The sequence below is a fragment of the Pristis pectinata genome, chromosome 13, assembly GCF_009764475.1.
Source record: "Pristis pectinata isolate sPriPec2 chromosome 13, sPriPec2.1.pri, whole genome shotgun sequence".
NCBI lineage: Eukaryota > Metazoa > Chordata > Chondrichthyes > Rhinopristiformes > Pristidae > Pristis > Pristis pectinata.
Window position 1 is genome coordinate 6,610,974 of NC_067417.1, and position 18,329 is coordinate 6,629,302.

The window sequence follows — 18,329 nt, forward strand, 5'->3', positions numbered from 1 at the left end:
CAACTGAGAGGACAAACAAAGGTAGGACATACTGTACACATGTCGGATGTGGTTATTTTCGAATCCGCAGGTTCTTTCAGGAGTCCAAGAATGAGTTAAAAACAACTTGGTACTTCACAAAGTTTTATTGGGAAAGTTTAAAACAAAGAAACAGTCAGAGCACATGGCACTAGCTTTACTACTGGGAGATGAGCTCAGGGTGGGCCGAAGAGAGCAAGAGAGTGATTAACAAAAAAAAAGGACACTTTTTATACCCGAAATAAGAGGCACTCCTTCGTTAACAATGGTCCAATCAGAAAACCTATTAGATACCTGTGGCAAAACCAACCAATGAGAAAACACATATTCGCCTGATGGACGAACCAATAAGCTAAGAAGCGGTCATTCCTTGTGCAGCCACTTGAGGTATATTAAACACTACATATGTTAAAAAACTACTTAAAAGAGTCGAATCCAACAACAATAAGTGGTAGGGCCCTGGGAAGTATTGATGAACAGAGGGATTTTGGGGTACAAATCCATAAGTCCCTGAAAGTGGTAGCACAGGCAGAGAAGGTGGTGCAGATGACATGTGGAATTTTTTCCTTCAATGACTATGGCAGAGAAAATAAGAACTGGGATGTCATGTCACAATGTTATGAAACACTCTCACAACATAAGATAAGATAAGATTCTTTATTAGTCACACGTACATCGAAACACACAGTCAAATGCATCTTTTGCGTAGAGTGTTCTGGGGGCAGCCCGCATGTGTCGCCACGCTTCCGGTGCCATTATAGCATGCCCGCAACTTCCTAACCCGTACATCTTTGGAATGTGGGAGGAAACCAGAGCACCCGGAGGAAACCCACACAGACATGGGGAGAACGTACAAACTCCCTACAGACAGCGGCCAGAATTGAACCCGGGTCGCTGGCACTGTAATAGCATTATGCTAACCACTGCACTACCGTGCCTGCCCTTAAGAAGTATATAGATAAGCATTGGAATCACCAAGGCATTGGAGGCTATGGATGTATTGCACTATCTTGGAGGAATTTGCTTCTCTAGTGCTGTTGAGTCCTTGAAGCCTAAATAGCTACTTGGGAATCAACTGTGGCTAATTTCATACCGAGCTGATATATGAGTAACTACTGGAAACTTTCATTGCTTAAGTGGTCTTCCTTCTGCATGGTAATTTTATGCCCTTTATTGGTAAAGCTTGAAGATGAAGAGCTGGATTTCCTTTGCAACAGAATGGTGGTGAATGATTTTAATGAAGATGAACACGAGGCATTTTTCACTGGAATCAGTTAATGTGTAAACCAAGCCTGAAGATAACACTGGTGCAGCTTTGCACATGCCTGCCACTCTTTGGTGTTTTCTTTAAGTTGTCATGTCTTGTATATAAGCACAACATATTTAACCAAGGAAGTGTTACATCTGAGACCAGAAGATCATGGGGGCAAAGTGTCAGCTGTGGCTCAGTGAGTTCAAGTCCCACACCGGACTGTAACGCACAAATTCTAGCTGACTCTCCATTGCAATAGCGATAGTGTTGTCTTTTGCTTGTGACATAAACCTGAAGTCTCATCCATGGTTTTACGTGGATGTGAAACATCACATGGAACAACTGCAAAGAAGTACTCTGTTCAAAGTCAAAGTTGAGTTTATTGTCACATGCACAGGTCCATGTGTGCACAGGTGCAATGAAAACCTTACTTGCAGCAGCATCACAGGCACACAGCATCACATAAGTAGCATTCACTGGAAAAACATCAACTAAACACAATTTTTACCAGAAAGAAAGCAATTAGAACAAAAAAAGTCCATTTTAGTGCAAAATGATCAAAGTGGTCACAGTGTTGTTAAACTCTAATGATTAAGGTTATGCCGGTTGGTTCTGAACGGTTGAAGAGAAGTAGCTGTTCTTGAACCCTGGTGGTGTGGGACTTCAGGCTTCTGTACCTCCTGCCCAATGGGAGCTGCTAGAAGATGGCCCAGATGGTGAGGATCCTTGATGATGGATGTTGCCTTTTTGAGGCGGTGCCTCCTGTAGATACTACCGATGGTGGGAAGGTTTGTGTTTTCCCTGATGCCCCAATAAATCCTTCATTGAAGGTCACTGGAATAGATTAGCTGGTCCATCACGTTGTTGTTGGTGAGAGTTGCTGTGTACCAATTGACCTCACTTTAAAACTATAAACAAAACTGCAGATACTGGAAATCTGAAATAAAATCGGAAAACACTGGAAACACTCAGCAGTCAGGCAGCATCTGTGGAAAGAGAAACAGAGTTAACGGTTCAGGTCAAAGATCCTTCATCAGAAACTATGTCAGATTGAAGAACCTTCATCAGATTCTTGAATCTGAAATGTTAACTCTGTTTCTCTCTCCACAGATACTGCCTGACATGTTAAGTGTTTCCAGCATCTTCTGGTTCTTATGTACAACTGCACTTTGTTAGCCATTATACCCTTCAGAGAAATGTTGATGTTGTAGGTTATTCTTCTAAATTGATCAGTCATAGCTTGGAGAGGTAATTGGGTTGGAGAATTAGAGCCATGTTATTGTGACACCAACTTCTACCCCTGCTCCTCCAGAGCCTGACACTATATTGGTGATGTTGGGCTGTGGAATGCTAGCTTTAGTGGCTCAACACACATTTTCTAACAGTGGTTGTTGACATAGGATAGCAGATGTGTGGAAATGGTGGGATAATTTCACCCTCTTGCTCCCTTATAAGTTTGTCCAGAGATTGGGAATTAGATCTGGGAACTCTTTTTGTTTAGTTTAGTTTATATTGTTTACAATTTTTCTTATTGATTTGTTTTCTTTTAATTTATATAATAAATCTTTTTCTTTCCTTTTTGTTATATTATATTCATTTACTAGGAGATCGTTGGATCTACAGATTTTTAAAATATTTTATTGTTCTTTATGATTATCTATGCTATGATTGTTATCCTGATCTCTCTGTATTACATGTATAAATATTGATGCTATATATCAATCTGTATTAATTTGAAAACTAATAAAAAGATTGAAAAAGAAAGATCTGGGAACTCACAGAGTCATAGTAAGATTAGAGCACAGAAATAGGCCCACTGTCCCACCACGTCTGCACTGACCATCAACCACTTGTTTACACTAATGCTACATTAATCCTTTTTTTTACTCTCCCCACATTCTCATTAACTCCCCCAGATTTTACCACTCACCTCCATACTAGGGACAATTTACAGTGGCCAGTTAACCCAACATCCCACACCTCTTTGGGATGTAGGAGGAAACTTGAGCACCCGGAGGAAACCCATGTTGTCACAGGGAGAACGTGCAAACTCCGCACAGATAATGTCAGAGGTTGGGATTGAACCCTAGTCTCTGGAGCTGTGAGACAGCAGCTCTGCTAGCTTCACCTAGCACTACCTTCAACAGCTGTCTGGAGGTTTGATGCACATTACAATACAAATGGGTTCCAATTTGTAATATTCAGTCCATAATGTTATAAATAAACCATATTGTACATACTTAGGGGAAAAAATCTCCATAAACGCAAAACCGTCCTTGTGTGAAAACACTGAATAAATTACTGGCTCATTCTCACTAATAGATGAACAATTTGGTGTCATCAAAAATTCTTTGAGTTGTATAATTCCAGTGCCAAGGTATTTCAGAAGAGGTCAAGATTTGCATTCCATTCCCAGAAGAAATGAATTGCTTAAATTAAATAGAATCACCTTTTTAGCAGACAAAACCTAACATATGTACCATAATCTACTTTTTTACCAATGTATTTCTGCTTAAGCTTATAAATAATTTAACCATTAAAGTGCATCATTTTTCTTCAGATGGGGTCAGTTTCCTCTTGATTTTGGACCTTAGCAGGAGAGATTTGATGCTAGACAATTATAGTACATTAAGATGCCCTTCAATATAGTTCATTGATATGGCGCAGAGTAATTACTAGAAGTGCCACTGATAGAAAAGCGATACTGAACCAATTAAACAATCAAATTATAGCATGCATGCACATCTCAGTAACCAATTTGTCTCTCACTTCAAGGAGACAATTCAATCATTATGGAAAACCATTATCATTTTGGTCAACTGTGGCTTGGCTGGTAGCACTCCTACCTCTGCGTTGGAAGGATAACATGCAAAATCTAAGTTGATATAATTCATAGAAGCATAGAATTGTGAAGCACAGAAATGGACTCTTTTTACCCATCTCATCCATGTCGACCATGAAGCCTATCTACATTAATCCCATTCACCTGCATTAGACCCACATTCCTCTATACTTTTCCTATCCAAGTACTTATCCGAGCACCTTTTAAACATAACTGCATCTGCCTCCACCACCTCCTCTGGCAGGTCATTCCAGATATTCAGCACCCTCTGTGTGAAAAAATTACCTCACAGATCTCCTTTACATTCCTCCTTCTAACCTTAAACCTGTGTCCTCTAGTGTTAGACTTCCCTGCCTTAGGAAAAAAGATTCTGACTGCCTATCTTACCTATGCCCTTCATAATTGTATGAACTTCTATAAGGTTACCCATCAACCTTCTACATACTAGTGAGAATAAAGCCAGCCCAATCCAATCTCCCCTTATAACCACAGGCCTCCTTTCCACGAAACATCCTGGTGAATCTCTTCTGCACTCTCTCTATTGCTACCACATCATCCTGCAGTGTGGTGACTAGAAGTGTGGTCTCACCAATGTTTTGTACAGCTGCAAAATGACATCCCAGCTCTTGTACTCTATGCCTCGGCCTATGAAGGTAAATGAACCAAATGCCTTCTTCATTTTCCTATCCAGCACTTTGTGCTGCCACTTTCGAGAAGCTGTGGACTTGCACCCCAAGGTCTCAAATTTTGTTGTAACTCTTGGAAATACCATTTTTCCAATGAGATATGGAACTGAGGCCCTGCCTGCTTCCTCAGGATGATATTACAGAACCAGTTTTGAAGAAAGGTAAGGGACTTATCCCTGATCATTCATCAATCAGCAGAAATATTAAAACAGATTAATTGGTCATTGCCACATTGTCTTATGTTGGAGCTTGCTATTTCCTGCTCGGTAGTTACATGTCCTCTCTTAGTAATTAAAAATTCTTTCACTCGCTGTAAAATGTCTTGGCAAGATCTTGGGTTTATCGTCCTACTTGTTAAATTTACACTTACTGAACATTTATTTATTTACAAAATTTTTTTTTAAATTAGACTGGTCATTAAAGGTGCTATTGAACTCCAAGTCACTGTTTCATATCAGTCATCATAGAGTCATAGAGTTATACAGCACGGAAACAGGTCCCTCGGCCCAACTGGTCTATGCCGACCAAGATACCCCATCCACGCTAGTCCCATTTCACCAGAGTTTGGCCCATAACCTTCTAAACCTTCCTCATCCATGTATCTGTGTAACTGTCTTTTAAAAGTTGTTATTGTACCTGCCTCAACCACTTCCTCTGGCAGCTCATTCCACATAGATACCACCCTTTGTGTAAAAATTTGCCCCTCAAGGCCCTATTAAATTTTTCTCCTCTCACTTTAAACCTATGCCCTCCAATTCTTGATCCCCCAAGCCTGGGAAAAAGACTGAGTGCATTCACTCTATGCCCCTCATGATTTTATACACCAGATACAAGAGACGCATCATTAGGGACAGACACAGTCATCAGACGAGGTGACTTTAACTCAGTAAAACATTACAGGAGCGTTATAAAATGTGAAAAAATAACTGGGAAACATAACAAGGAATTAAGATGGGAGGTCCAAAAGCTTGGTCAAAAGGAAAGGTATCAGAATCAGAATCAGGTTTATTATCACTGACATATGTCGTGAAATGTATTGTTTTGCAGCAGCGGCACAGTGCAAGATATAAAAATTACTATAACTTACAAAAAAATTAAATTGTATGAAAGAGGAATAATGAGGTAGTGTTCATGGATCAAGGAATAACTTAAAGGAAGAGAGAGAGGAATAGGTCTAGTGCTTGGAATTTCATTGCAGATTCAGCTGGATAAGCAAGGTTTTCCTGGTGCAAGGGAGTTGAAAGGAGATTTGATGAAGGTGGATGAATGACCAATGAGGCAAAGGTTCTTGTATTAAACAGATGTTTCAAGGACCATGGGACACAGATTCAAAATGTTGAGCAAAGGATATAGGGTGGAGTTTTGTTCTTTTGTTCATGATCTAGATCTTACAGGGGTGGTAGGAACAGAATCAAAACTTTGCAAATGGAATTGGTAAAAGAAGATAAGTAGTTTGCAGGGCTTTGAGTAAGGAACAGGGAAATTGGTGGATAGGATTGCTCCACAAGGATTTGGAATAAACAATGGTCACCTTCACTGCTGTAGCAATGTTATAATTCTCGGAAGCAGAAACATTCAGGGGGAATTCCAGGGTTTAGGATTTTGTGTCAGTGAGGACACGGAAACCAAAGATTTCCCTAATGAACTGTTGACTGTTCCTCATTGTCCTGTGGTATGCCTTGTCGTGTCCACTCTCTCCACCTGCCTTATAACAACCATGGACACAAAAACATCAACACATGGTGCACGAAAGAGCTAGAACTATATATTTTGCTGCATGCAGCATAGATAGAAAGGAATGAATGGAAGGTAAAGCCCCCAAACCCCAATGGCCCTGAGGAGGAGATATGGCATTAACTGAGTGGAGAAGGGCTGAAGGAAGGAATTGGCATTTAGTCTAGGACTCTGGTTCCTACCCATTACTATCAACTTCACAATTTGTCTGGGAACATTAGAGTCATAGAGCAATGCAGCATGGATACAGGCCCTTCAGCCCAACCAGTCCATGCTGACCATGGTGCCCACCCAGCTAGTCCCAATTTCCTGCGTTCAGTCCATATCCCTCAAAGCTCTGGCCTGCATGTACCTATCCAAGTGCTTCTTAAATGACACTATTGAACCTACCTCAACAAATTCCTCTGGCAGCTCGTTCCATACACTCTGTGTGAAAAAGTTGCCCCTCAGTTTCCTTTTAAATCTTTCCCCCCCCTCACCCTGTCTATGCCCCCTAATTCTGGACTCCTCTACCCTTGGGAAAAGACTGCCACCATCCACCTTATCTATACTCCTCATGACTTTATAGACTTCTATAAGATCACCCTTCATTCTCCTACCCTCCAAGGAATAAAGACCTAGCCTGGCCAACCTCTCCCTTTAACTCAGGCCCTCTAGTCCTGGCAACGTCCTCATAAATCTTTTCTGCACTCTTCAAGATTCAAGAATCAAGATTTACTTTATTGTCATTTCTCTGACTATTTACATACACAAAAAAAACAAAATACTGTTTCTCACCAGCTCATATCAGTGCAACAAAAAGAACAGTGATAAATATCTAAAATAGTCTATAAAAACATCTCTAAAACAAAAACTAAAAAATATCAACACCACATGTTCATATCTGTTAAAGTGCATCTATGTATTAATAAGTGCTTATTCAGTTCGAGATGAAGTTCAACATATCTTCCAGTTTAACCATGTCTTTCCTATTAACAGGGTGACCAAAACTGTACACAGTACTCCAAGTGTGGCCTCACCAACTTATACAACTGCAACATAATGTCCCAACTCCTGTACTCAGTTGCCTGACTGATGAAGGCCAGTGTGCTAAACACCTATTTCACCACCCTGTCTACCTGTGACCTGTGACATAGCATTATGGTGCCATGAAAATGACTGAATTACTTCCAGTGGATATTGAGACAAGGAAAACAGGGGCAGGAGGAGGCCATTCAACCCTTTCACTCTTTTTGACTCATCCTCTTTGTCAATACAGCATTCCTGCGCGCTCCCCATACCCCTTGATCCCCTTTAGGGTCAAAGAGTCAGAGATTCATGCAACACAGAAACCAGGTCTTTGGCTCAACTCATCTTTGCCGACCAAGATTCCCATCAAAGCTCATCCCATTTGCCTGCATTTGGCCCATGTCTATCTTTAAACCTTTCCTATTCATGAACTTTGAAATTTGACATGTCCACTTTGACACTCACCAACTTTTATCGATGCACCATAGAAAGCATCCTATCTGGATGCATCATGGCTTGGTATGGCAACTGCTCCGCTCAGGACCACAAGAAACTGCAGAGAGTCATGGATACAGCCCAGCGCATCACAGAAACCAACCTCCCCTCCATGGACTTTGTCTACACCTCTCACTGCCTTGGTGAAGCAGCCAGCATAATCAAAGACCCTACCCACCTGGGTCATTCTCTCCTCTCTCCTCTCCTCTCCTCTCCTCTCCTCTCTTCTCCCATCAGGCAGAAGATATAGGAGCCTGAGAGTGCATACCACCAGGCTCAAGGACAGCTACGGTTCCCTTATACGATGAAATGGGCTCTTGACCTCACAATCTACCTTGTTATAACCTTGCACCTTATTGTCTACCTGCAATGCACTTCCCTGTAACTGTGACACTTTACTCTGTATTCTGTTATTGTTTTTACCCTGTACTACCTCAATGCACTCTGTACTAACTCAATGTATCTGCACTGTGTAATGAATTGATCTGTATGAACGGTATGCAAGACAAGTTTTTCACTGTACCTCAGTACAAGTGACAATAATAAACCTATTCCAATACCGATACTTATCTAAATGGCTTTTAAATGTCATTATTGTGTCTGCCTTAACTACTTCCTCTGGCAGTTTGTTCCATATATCCACCACCCTCTGCATGAAGAAGATGCCTCCCAGGTCCCTATTAAATCTTTCCCCACTCACCTTAAACCTTTGCCCTCTGGTTTTTGGTTCCCTTTCTCGGGAGGAAATAAACTGTGCGCATTCACCCTATCCATGCCCCTCATGATTTTATACACCTCTATAAGGTCATCCCTCAGTCTCCTACGCTCCAAGGAATAAAGTCCCAGCCTGCCCAACCTTTCCCTATAACTCAGGCCCTCGAGGCCTAGCAAAATTCTCATAAAAATACATTGTCCCATTTGCTTCTATAAATGTAACTATCTCCTCAAGAAATATTCAACGGCTTGGCCTCTACAGCCCTCCACAGCTTCCTACCTTCTCAGTGAAGACATTTCTTCTCATCTGAAATCTCTTGTCCTGAGCCTGAGATTGTGACCCTCAACCAGGAGAAACATTTTTCCCTCATCCAGTCTGTCTAGCCCTGTCAGAATTTAATAGATTTCAGTTAGCTTTCACCCTCCACCCTCTCCATTCTTCTGAACTCTAGTGAATACAAACCTAGTCGACCCAATCTCTGCTCACGGACCAGTCTTTCAGCCTGGGAATCTGTCTCATCAAGCTTTGTTGCACTCTCTGTATGGAAAGTATATTCTTTTGTAGATGAGGTGTCCTGAGCCATGCATAATGCAAAATATTGGACTTTTGGAGAATATGATATCCTGGCTGATAGTAGCAAGCTGTGTGAAAGTCAGGTGAATTATATTTGGTCCAATTGTAATGTAATCCCATTTCAATTCCATACACCACTGAAATTACTCAAAGCTCTTCTCTCTGTGTCCTAACTTACATTCTATCTGTTCACCCATCACTTGCGTGCTTTCTGATGTGCATTGTCTCCCCGTTAAACAATAACACCCTCCTCTTCCTACTTCTCCATGGTCTCAATAACACCCTATCTCTGTAATCACTTATAGATCTGTCACCGTTTGAGAGCTCCGTGCTCTTCCAATTCTAGTCTCTGAGTTCAATTGCTCCGTTGTTAACAGCAGTTCAGCTCCCAAGCTCTGGAGATTCCTTCCCAGACCTCTCCACTTCCCTATCCCCCTCTCTTTCTTTAAGATACTCCATGACAACGACCTCTTTCATCGAACTCGAAAATCTCCCCAGGTTTGGTTTGGATAACACTCCTGTAAAATGCCTTTAGTTTTTTTATACTGTATTGAAAAATGTTGTGTAGTTGGTACTGGTATTGGTTTATTATTGTCACTTGTACCGAGGTACAGTGAAAAACTTGTCTTGCATACCGATCGTACAGGTCAATTCATTACACAGTGCATTGAGGTAGTACAGGGTAAAAACAATAACAGAATACAGAGTAAAGTGTCACAGCTACAGAGGAAGTGCAGTGCAGGTAGACAATAAGGTGCAAGGTCAAACAAGTTAGATTGTGAGGTCAAGAGTCCATCTCATTGTATAAGGGAACTGTTCAATAGTCTTATAACAGTGGGATAGAAGTTATCCTTGAGCCTGGTGATACAGTACATGCCCTCAGGCTCCTGGATCTTCTGCCTGATGGAAGAGGGGAGAAGAGAGAATGTCCAGGGTGGATGGGGTCTTTGATTAGGCCAGCTGCTTCACCATGGCAGCAAGGGGTATAGACAAGAGTCCATGGAGGGGAGGTTGGTTTCCATGATGTGCTGGGCTGTGTCCACAACTCTCTGCAGTTTCTTGTGGTCCCAGGCAGAGCAGTTGCAATACCAAACCGTGATGCATCCAGACAGGATGCTTTCTATGGTGCATCGATAAAGGTTGGTGAGTGTCAAAGGGGAATCCCAAATTTCTTGACCCTCCTGAGGAAGTAGAGGTGCTGGTGAGCTTTCTTGGCCGTGATGTCTACTTAGTTGGACCAGGACAGGCTATTGGTGATGTTCACTCCTAGGAACATGAAGATCTCAACCCACTTGACCTCAGAACCATTGATATAGACAGGTGCATGTGCACCGCCCCCTTCCTGAAGTCAATGACCAGCTCTTTTGTTTTGCTGACATTGCGGGAAAGCTTGTTGTCATGACACCATATCACTAAGCTCTCCTTCCTGTACTCCGACTCACAGTTATTTGAGATACGGTCCACTACAGTGGTATCATCTGCAAACTTGTAGATGGAGTTAGAGCAGAATCTGGCCACACAGTCATGAGTGTATAGGCAGTAGAGTAGAGGGCTGAGGACGCAGCCTTGTGGGGCACCAGTGTTGAGAATAATCGTGCTCGAGGTGTTGCTGCCTATCCTCACTGATTGCGGTCTGTTGGTCAGACAGTCAAGGATCCAGTTGCAGAGAGCGATGTTGAGTCCCAGGTCTCGGAGTTTGGTGATGAGTTTGCTTGGAATTATAGTATTGAAGGCAGAGCTGTAGTCAATAAACAATAGTCTAACATCGGCGTCTTTACTGTCCAGGTGCTCCAGAGCAGAGTGTAGGGCCAGGGAGATGGCGTCCGCTGTAGAGCACATACCCTCTAATCCAGGCAGCATCCTGGTAAACTTCTTCTGTACCCTCTCCAAAGCCTCCATGTCCTTCCTTTAATGGGGCGACCGGTCTTCTGGGACGTCATCCATGGCTAAAGAAGAAACAAAGATCTTTATCACAGCTCAAGTGCTGGTCAACGGGGTTAATGCTGAAGGGTGCCCACTGGTCAGCATGGATGAGTTGGGCCGAGTGGCCTTTTTCCATGCTGTATGATTTTATGATTTATTGTTCAATCTCCTCCCTAGCCTCCCTCAGTATCTTGAGAAAGATCCATCAGACCCTGGGGACTTACCCACCTTAATGTTTTTTTAAGACATCCAGCACCTCCTCATTCATCACATCAACATTCCCCTAGAATATCAGCACACCCCTCCCTGATCTCACCAACATCTACGTCCTTTTCCTTGGTGAATACCGGTGTGAAGTACATAATACCTCACCCACTTCCTCTGGCTCCATGCATAAATGCCCTCCTATGTCCTTGAGTAAACCTACCATTTCCCTCGCTACCCTTTTGCTCCTAATGTGCAGAGAAAATCCCTTGAGATTCTCTTTAATCTTATTTACAAAGGATATTACCTGGCCCCTTATAGCTCTCTCGATTCCTTGTTTAAGTTCTATCCTGATTCCTTTATATTTGTCAAGGACCTTGTCTGATTTCAGCTTCCTAAACCTTACATATACTTCCTTTTACTTTTTCACAAGACTAACTAATGAAGAAGTCCACAATAAAAGGGACTTATGAGTTAAAAAGTGTCACTAGGTGAAGACATTGTAGTGCTTTTAGACGTATGACAGTGAGAGCTATAACCAGAAAGGGAGTGCAGAAATTAAGTTTATTTTTACACTACTTCTGTAGAAGGTATTTATTTATTTATATAGTGCTTCTCAAGATATCACAAAGCACTTTACAGACAATGAATTACTTTTTGCAAATCACTGTCACTGTTAAATCATTCATAGCATGAGAATGTCATTGGTAAGGCCGATGTTTTTTGCCTAACTTTAGATGCCCTTGAGAAGGCAGTGATGAGCCGCCTTCTTGAATCACTGCAGTATGTTCATGGGTTTATAGGGGGTATACTTGCCCGCGTCAGTCGGGGTAGTGAGTGTGAAAAATAGCAAGTCGTGTTGCAGCTGTATAAACCTTCGGTTAAGGCCACATTTGGAGGATTGTGTGCAGTTCTGGTCACCGTGTTACAGGAAGGATGTGGGGGCTTTGAGAAGATGCGGAAGAGGTTCATCAGGATGGGGACACAAGAGACCGCAGGTGCTGGAATTTGGAGCAAGAAACAATCTGCTGGAGGAACTCAGCGGGTCGAGCGGCATCTGTGGGAGGAAAGGAATTGTCGACATTTTAAGTTGAAACTCTTCTCTTCTCTTTCCCTTTCCCCTGCCCTCATGACCTGCCCATCTATTCCCCACCTCCTTCCTTTTATTCCATGGTCCACTGCCCTCTCCTACTGGATTCCTTCTTCTTCAACCCTTTGTCTTTTCTACCTATCACCTCTCAGCTTATTATATCTCCCCCCTCCTCCACCCACCTACCTCCCCCCCTCACCTGGACTCACCTATCACCTGAACTCACCTATCCCCTGCCTGTGTGTGCTCCTCCCCCTCCCCCCACTATCCTATTCCGGCCTTTGCCCTCTTCCCTTCCAGTCCTGATGAAGGGTCTCGGCCCGAAACGTCGACTATTTATTTCCCTCCATAGATGCTGCCAGACCTGCTGAGTTCCTCCAGCATTTTGTGTGTGTTGGTCGAAACCCTGCATCAGGTTCATCAAGATATTGCCTGGATTGGAGTATAAGATAAGAGATATTTATTTATTAGTCACATGTACATCAAAACCCACAGTAAAGTGCGTCTTTTTGCATTAATGAGAATGTTCTGGGGGCAGCCCGCAAGTGTCGCCACTCTTCCAGCGCCAACATAGCCTGCCCACCGCTCCTAACCTGTACGTTTTTTGGAATGTGGGAGGAAATCGGAGCACCCGGAGGAAACCCACACAGTCATGGGGAGAACGTACAAACTCTTTACAGACAGCGGCGGGAATTGAACCTGGGCCTCTGGCGCTGTAATAGTGTTATGCTAACCGCTACACTGCTGTGCCGCCTAATATCTTATTTTTTGATATAAGGAGAGGGCAGGCAAACTTAGATTGTTGTCTCTGTAGCATTGGAGGCTGAGGGGAGAACTGATAGAAATATACAGAATTATGAGAGGCAAAGGTCGGTAGTTGAAGTCTTTTACCCAGAGAGGAGATGTCAAATACCAGAGGGCATAGCTTTAAGCTGAGAAGGGGACAATTTAATAGTCGACGTTTTGGGCCAAGACCCTTCATCAGGACTGGAAAGGAAGAGGGCAAAGGCCGGAACACGAAAGTTGGGGGAGGGGGAGGAGGCAGGGGATAAGTGAGTTCAGGTGATAGGTGAGTTCAGGTGACAGGTGAGTTCAGGTGATAGGTGAGTAGATGTACCAGGCAAGTTTTTTACAGAAGGTGGTAGGTACCTGGAACAGGCTGACTGGGGAGGTGATAGAAGCAAATACAATAACAGAGGCATTCAGTCAGACTCATGAACAGGCAGGGAATGAATGGATACAGAACATGTACTGACAGGAGGAATTGGTATTGGTATCATGGTCAGCTCAGACGTGATGGGTCAAAGGGCCAGTTCCTGTGCTGTACTGTTCAATGTTCCACGTTCTAATGCGGGGAACATGGTACACAGAAGGATCCCAGAAGCATCAGTGTACTAATGGTGATGCAATTCACGTTGCAGTTTGAAGTATCAGAAATGAATGAGAGGAATTATTAGGATTTGGGGAGATGGGGGGTGGTTTGTGGGGGCAAACTGTCATTATCTGACTAGGTTGAGTGTAGGATGGTATTATGACGGGGGAATTCTTTTCAGTTGTATGACTTTTCAGTTAGATAACTCTATTGACCAAAACGTCAGAAGGAACTGCATTGGTCTTCTTCAAAAATAGTGCTGAGGATCTTTTCCGACCACTCATGAATGGCGAGAGGACCTCAATTTAATATGTTATGCCCCTGACATTGCAGTACTATCTCAGTACTACACAGAACGGCCTCTGATCACTAGAATGGGAGCTGAGCTGTTTAGGCAAGATCACTGCACACTGAATCAATGCTCCCACTGTCTCCCTGTCCAGTGCTAGGATTGTTCATCTTGGAGCAAAGGTGGTTAAGAGGAGGGTTGATCGATTGAGGTGCACAAGATCTTGAGCAACAAACAATCTGCCAGAGGAACACAACAGGTTGAGCAGCATCTGTGGGAGGAAAGGAAATGTTGATGTTTTGGATTGAAACTCTGCATCGGGACTGCGGAGAGGGGATAGTGGCCATCTCTCCACTCCACTCTGTCCTGATGCAGGGTTTCAACCAGAAAAGTCGACAATTCCTTTTCTTCCCTAGATGCTGCTCAACCCACTGAGTTCTTCCAGCAGATTGTTTGTTGCTCCAGATTTCAACATCTGCAGGCTCTTGTGTCTCCATTGGATAAGATCGTGACTGGATTGGCAGGGGCACAGGTTTAAAATGAGTGTAAAAGGCAAAAATAATTTCTGTGCAGCACACAGTGGTGTCTGGAACTCACTGCTTGCTGCTGTGTTGGACACAGAATCAATCTGTGTCTTCCATGTGGGATCGGATGAACAAATAAACTGCCTCCCACATGTACCTGAATGGCCGTGCATGTGAATAGTACCATAATATCGTGATAGAGCAAAGAAGGGTTGGTTGATTGATGGTCTTGTTTTTTTGAGATCTGGTAGGACTCAATGGGCTGAATGGCCTCGATTTGTCATAGTCATTGAGTAATACAGCACAGAAACAGGTCCTTCAGCCCAAGTTGTCCATACTGACCAAGTTGCCTACCTGAGCTCCTCCTATTTGGCCCATATCCCTCTGAGTCTTCTAATCAATGTCCCTAAATTCCAATTAAATGTTCCAAATGTCCCCTCCTCTACCATTCCTCTGGCAGCTCCTTCCACACATCCACCACCCTCTGTGTGATAATGTTGCCCCTCAGGTCCCCTTTAAGTCTTTCCCCTCTCACCTTAAACCTATGCCCTCTAGTTTTCGATTCCTCTACCCTGGGAAAACGACTGTGCCCATTCACTCTATTTATGCCCCTCATTGTTTTATATACCTCTATAAGGTCACCTATCATTCCCCTGCGCTCCAGAGAAAAAAAAACCAGCCTAACCAGTCTCTTCTTATAACTCAAGCCCTCCAGTCCCGATAACATCCTTGTGACGCCATCTGTGCCATGGTGATCTCATGTGCGACGGTTCCGAATTTCTGAATTGTAGCAAGAACTCTGTAATTGTCAGCCAAGCTCAAACACATTTCTTCTTGAGTCTTCTGCTTTCAGGCTAAGCCTCCCACCCCATCAGCTGGGCTGAGTTCCCTCTCTGAACCACCCAGAGGAAAAGGGAGAGTTGCCCATCTCTGAGGTCAACACTTAATTAAGTGTCTGCTCTGATTAACAGTGTACAATGTAGGGAGAGGATAAGGAGCATTGCCACCTCTTCTGTTATCAAACTGTTCTCCAAAGGAACACTGTCCTGAAGGAAAGGGCAATGAAAATCAGGATCTGGGGAAGTTAACCTGAGGCATATTAAAGATCCCTTGAGTGTCATGGTTTGAGAAGACAAGACAGCAATACAGGTAGATTAAATATCTCCTGACACCTTTACTTGAATGACAGTGCACGTTAGTAGATCCATATTCTTGATCCAAAAATATGTTTCCATGGAAGAAAAAATATTTTAATAAAAATTTATCGAATTAGAACATAGAACAGAGAACAGTACAGCACAGGAATAGGCCCTTTGGCCCACGTCGTGTCAAACTAATTAAACTAATGGTGTTTAATTACACTAATCCCTTCTCAGAATCAGAATCAGGTTTATTATCACTGACATATGTTGTGAAATTTGTTGTTTTGCGGCAGCAGTACAGTGCAAGGCATAAAGACGTAAAGATTACTATAAATTACAAAAGTAAATAAATAGTGCAAAAGAGGAATAATGAGGTAATGTTCATGGGTTCATGGACCGTTCAGAAATCTGATGGTGGAGGGGAAGAAGCTGTTCTACATGGTCCATATTCCTCCATTCTCTGTATATTCATGCATCTACTGTCTATGGGAGCCTCTTAAATGCGTCTATCGTATCTGCCTCCAGCACGACCACTCTGTGTAAAAAACTTGCCCCGCACATCTCCTTTGAACTTTCCCCCTCACGCCTTAAGTTTTTGCCCTCTGGTTTTAGAATTATTACAGGTTTGAAGCGTTCACATTTTTACTTTCACTAATAATGTTTGAATTCAATTCTTTAACACGTTTTCATTTTCTGATCCAGGAGTAATAAGGACTGCCCTTTCGAACATGGATCGGGAAGCCAGGGAAGAATACCTTGTAGTGATACAAGCAAAGGATATGGGAGGCCACATGGGAGGACTGTCTGGGACCACAACTGTTACCATCACATTGACTGATGTCAATGACAACCCCCCCAAGTTTACCCAGAGTAAGTGCCATCAATCACTACCATTCCATACTTTGACTGTAAACTGCCTGTGAGAGTTTTTTATTGTAAGTTATGTAATGAGTACATTCAGGTTATTTAAAAAGAAAGTTATGGAACAGGTTTGCTTTACATAAGCATCACTTGAGCAGCCATCCAAGCAGTTGCCATCTGCACGAACACACATGGCCCAGTGCCTCTCTCCAAAGTCAAGTGCACCTCAGTTCTCCAGTGAATTTGATTCCAATTGTTACAAACCCCATGTTCCTTCTCACTGAACTATCTCTGTCTGCAAGAAAAAAGGAGTTCCTTTTATAAAATGATTCCCATGTCCCTTTCAGTTGCCTTGCAACCAATTTATTTTGAAATTATAGTCATTATTTGAAAGTAGCCAATTTGAACACAGCATGCTCAGACAAATACCCACGTAATAATGACAAGATGACTTTTTTGTTACATTTTACTGATTGAAGGATAACTAACTTGCACTTCTTTGAAATAGCTCTGTCGAACTTTTACATCATTCTGAAAGGACCACGGTTTAGCGCCACATCCAAAAAAATCACGCTTCTCTTGCCCTTCATCCCTTATTGTCTGCTGAAGTTCCCACAGGAGAAATTCAGATGTCACCTCGTTTCCATTTGTATTTTGATTTTTTGAAATATTTTCTGCTGTTTTTGAATGATATGTCAAACTGAGTCCCCATCTGCTCGATTAGGTGCTTGTAAAAGATTCTACAGATCTTCTACAAAGTGCTTTTCAGGAAAGATGGAATTGGTTGGAACTAAGTGAGCAGCCCTTTCAAAGAGCTAGCATGTGAACAACGGACCTAATGGGCAATGTTATCCTGTGTTTTACCACTGGTTTCCTGGTTGTGATAGGTTCATGGCCTCTAGGTTTGTTGAACTCAGCTGTAACCAGACTTAGGAAGACATGAAGCATGGATTTCCTTCTGACTTTGCCTCCTCAGTCCCACCAGGAGATGCTGGGTACATGAGATCCCTCCTGATTGATGCTCCAGTGAGGCATCTAGAGAAGAACTCTGCTTTATGTTGATGTCTTGACAACAACAGTATCTCTAAAGGATATTATGCTATATAGCATGTTTCCTCACGATATAGAACCAGGCCATTAGGTCCACCGAGTCAATGCTGGCTCCCAGAGTAATCCCAATGCCTGACTAACATTCCCGTTAATTTCCCCACTTCCCCCACAGATTTTGCCACTGACCTACACACTGGGGGCAATTTATGACAGTGAATTAACCTACCAACTTGAATGTTTTTGGGATGTGGGAGGAAACTGGAGCACCCAGAGGAAACCCATGTGGTCAGAGGGAGAACATGCAAATTTTCTACATACAGGTCTAAAGGTTAGAATTGAACTTGGGTCTCTGGTGTATTGAGCTCTATTCACTAGAGTATTCTGCCACTCTACAATGCAGGGAATTCTCCTCTCCCTCTCTTTCTCTTTCTCTCTCTCTCTCTCTCTCTCTCTCTCTCTCTCTCTCTCACTTTTTCTCGCTGTGAGAATATCAGCCCCAGCTGTTCCTTTTTATGTACCTGTAAAATCTACTTCAGTCTGCTTTTATGTTT

The 18,329-nt window shown here is 42.8% G+C and overlaps 1 protein-coding gene across 1 annotated transcript in view; it reads left to right on the forward strand.

Moving 5' to 3' along the window:
• The window catches only part of cdh8 (cadherin 8), a 249,829-nt gene that overhangs the window by 134,111 nt on the left and 97,389 nt on the right, over positions 1-18,329 (forward strand). Inside the window, exon 5 of the mRNA XM_052028021.1 lies at positions 16,570-16,737. Coding sequence (XP_051883981.1) covers positions 16,570-16,737 — 168 coding nt within the window. The remainder of the gene's footprint in view (positions 1-16,569; positions 16,738-18,329) is intronic.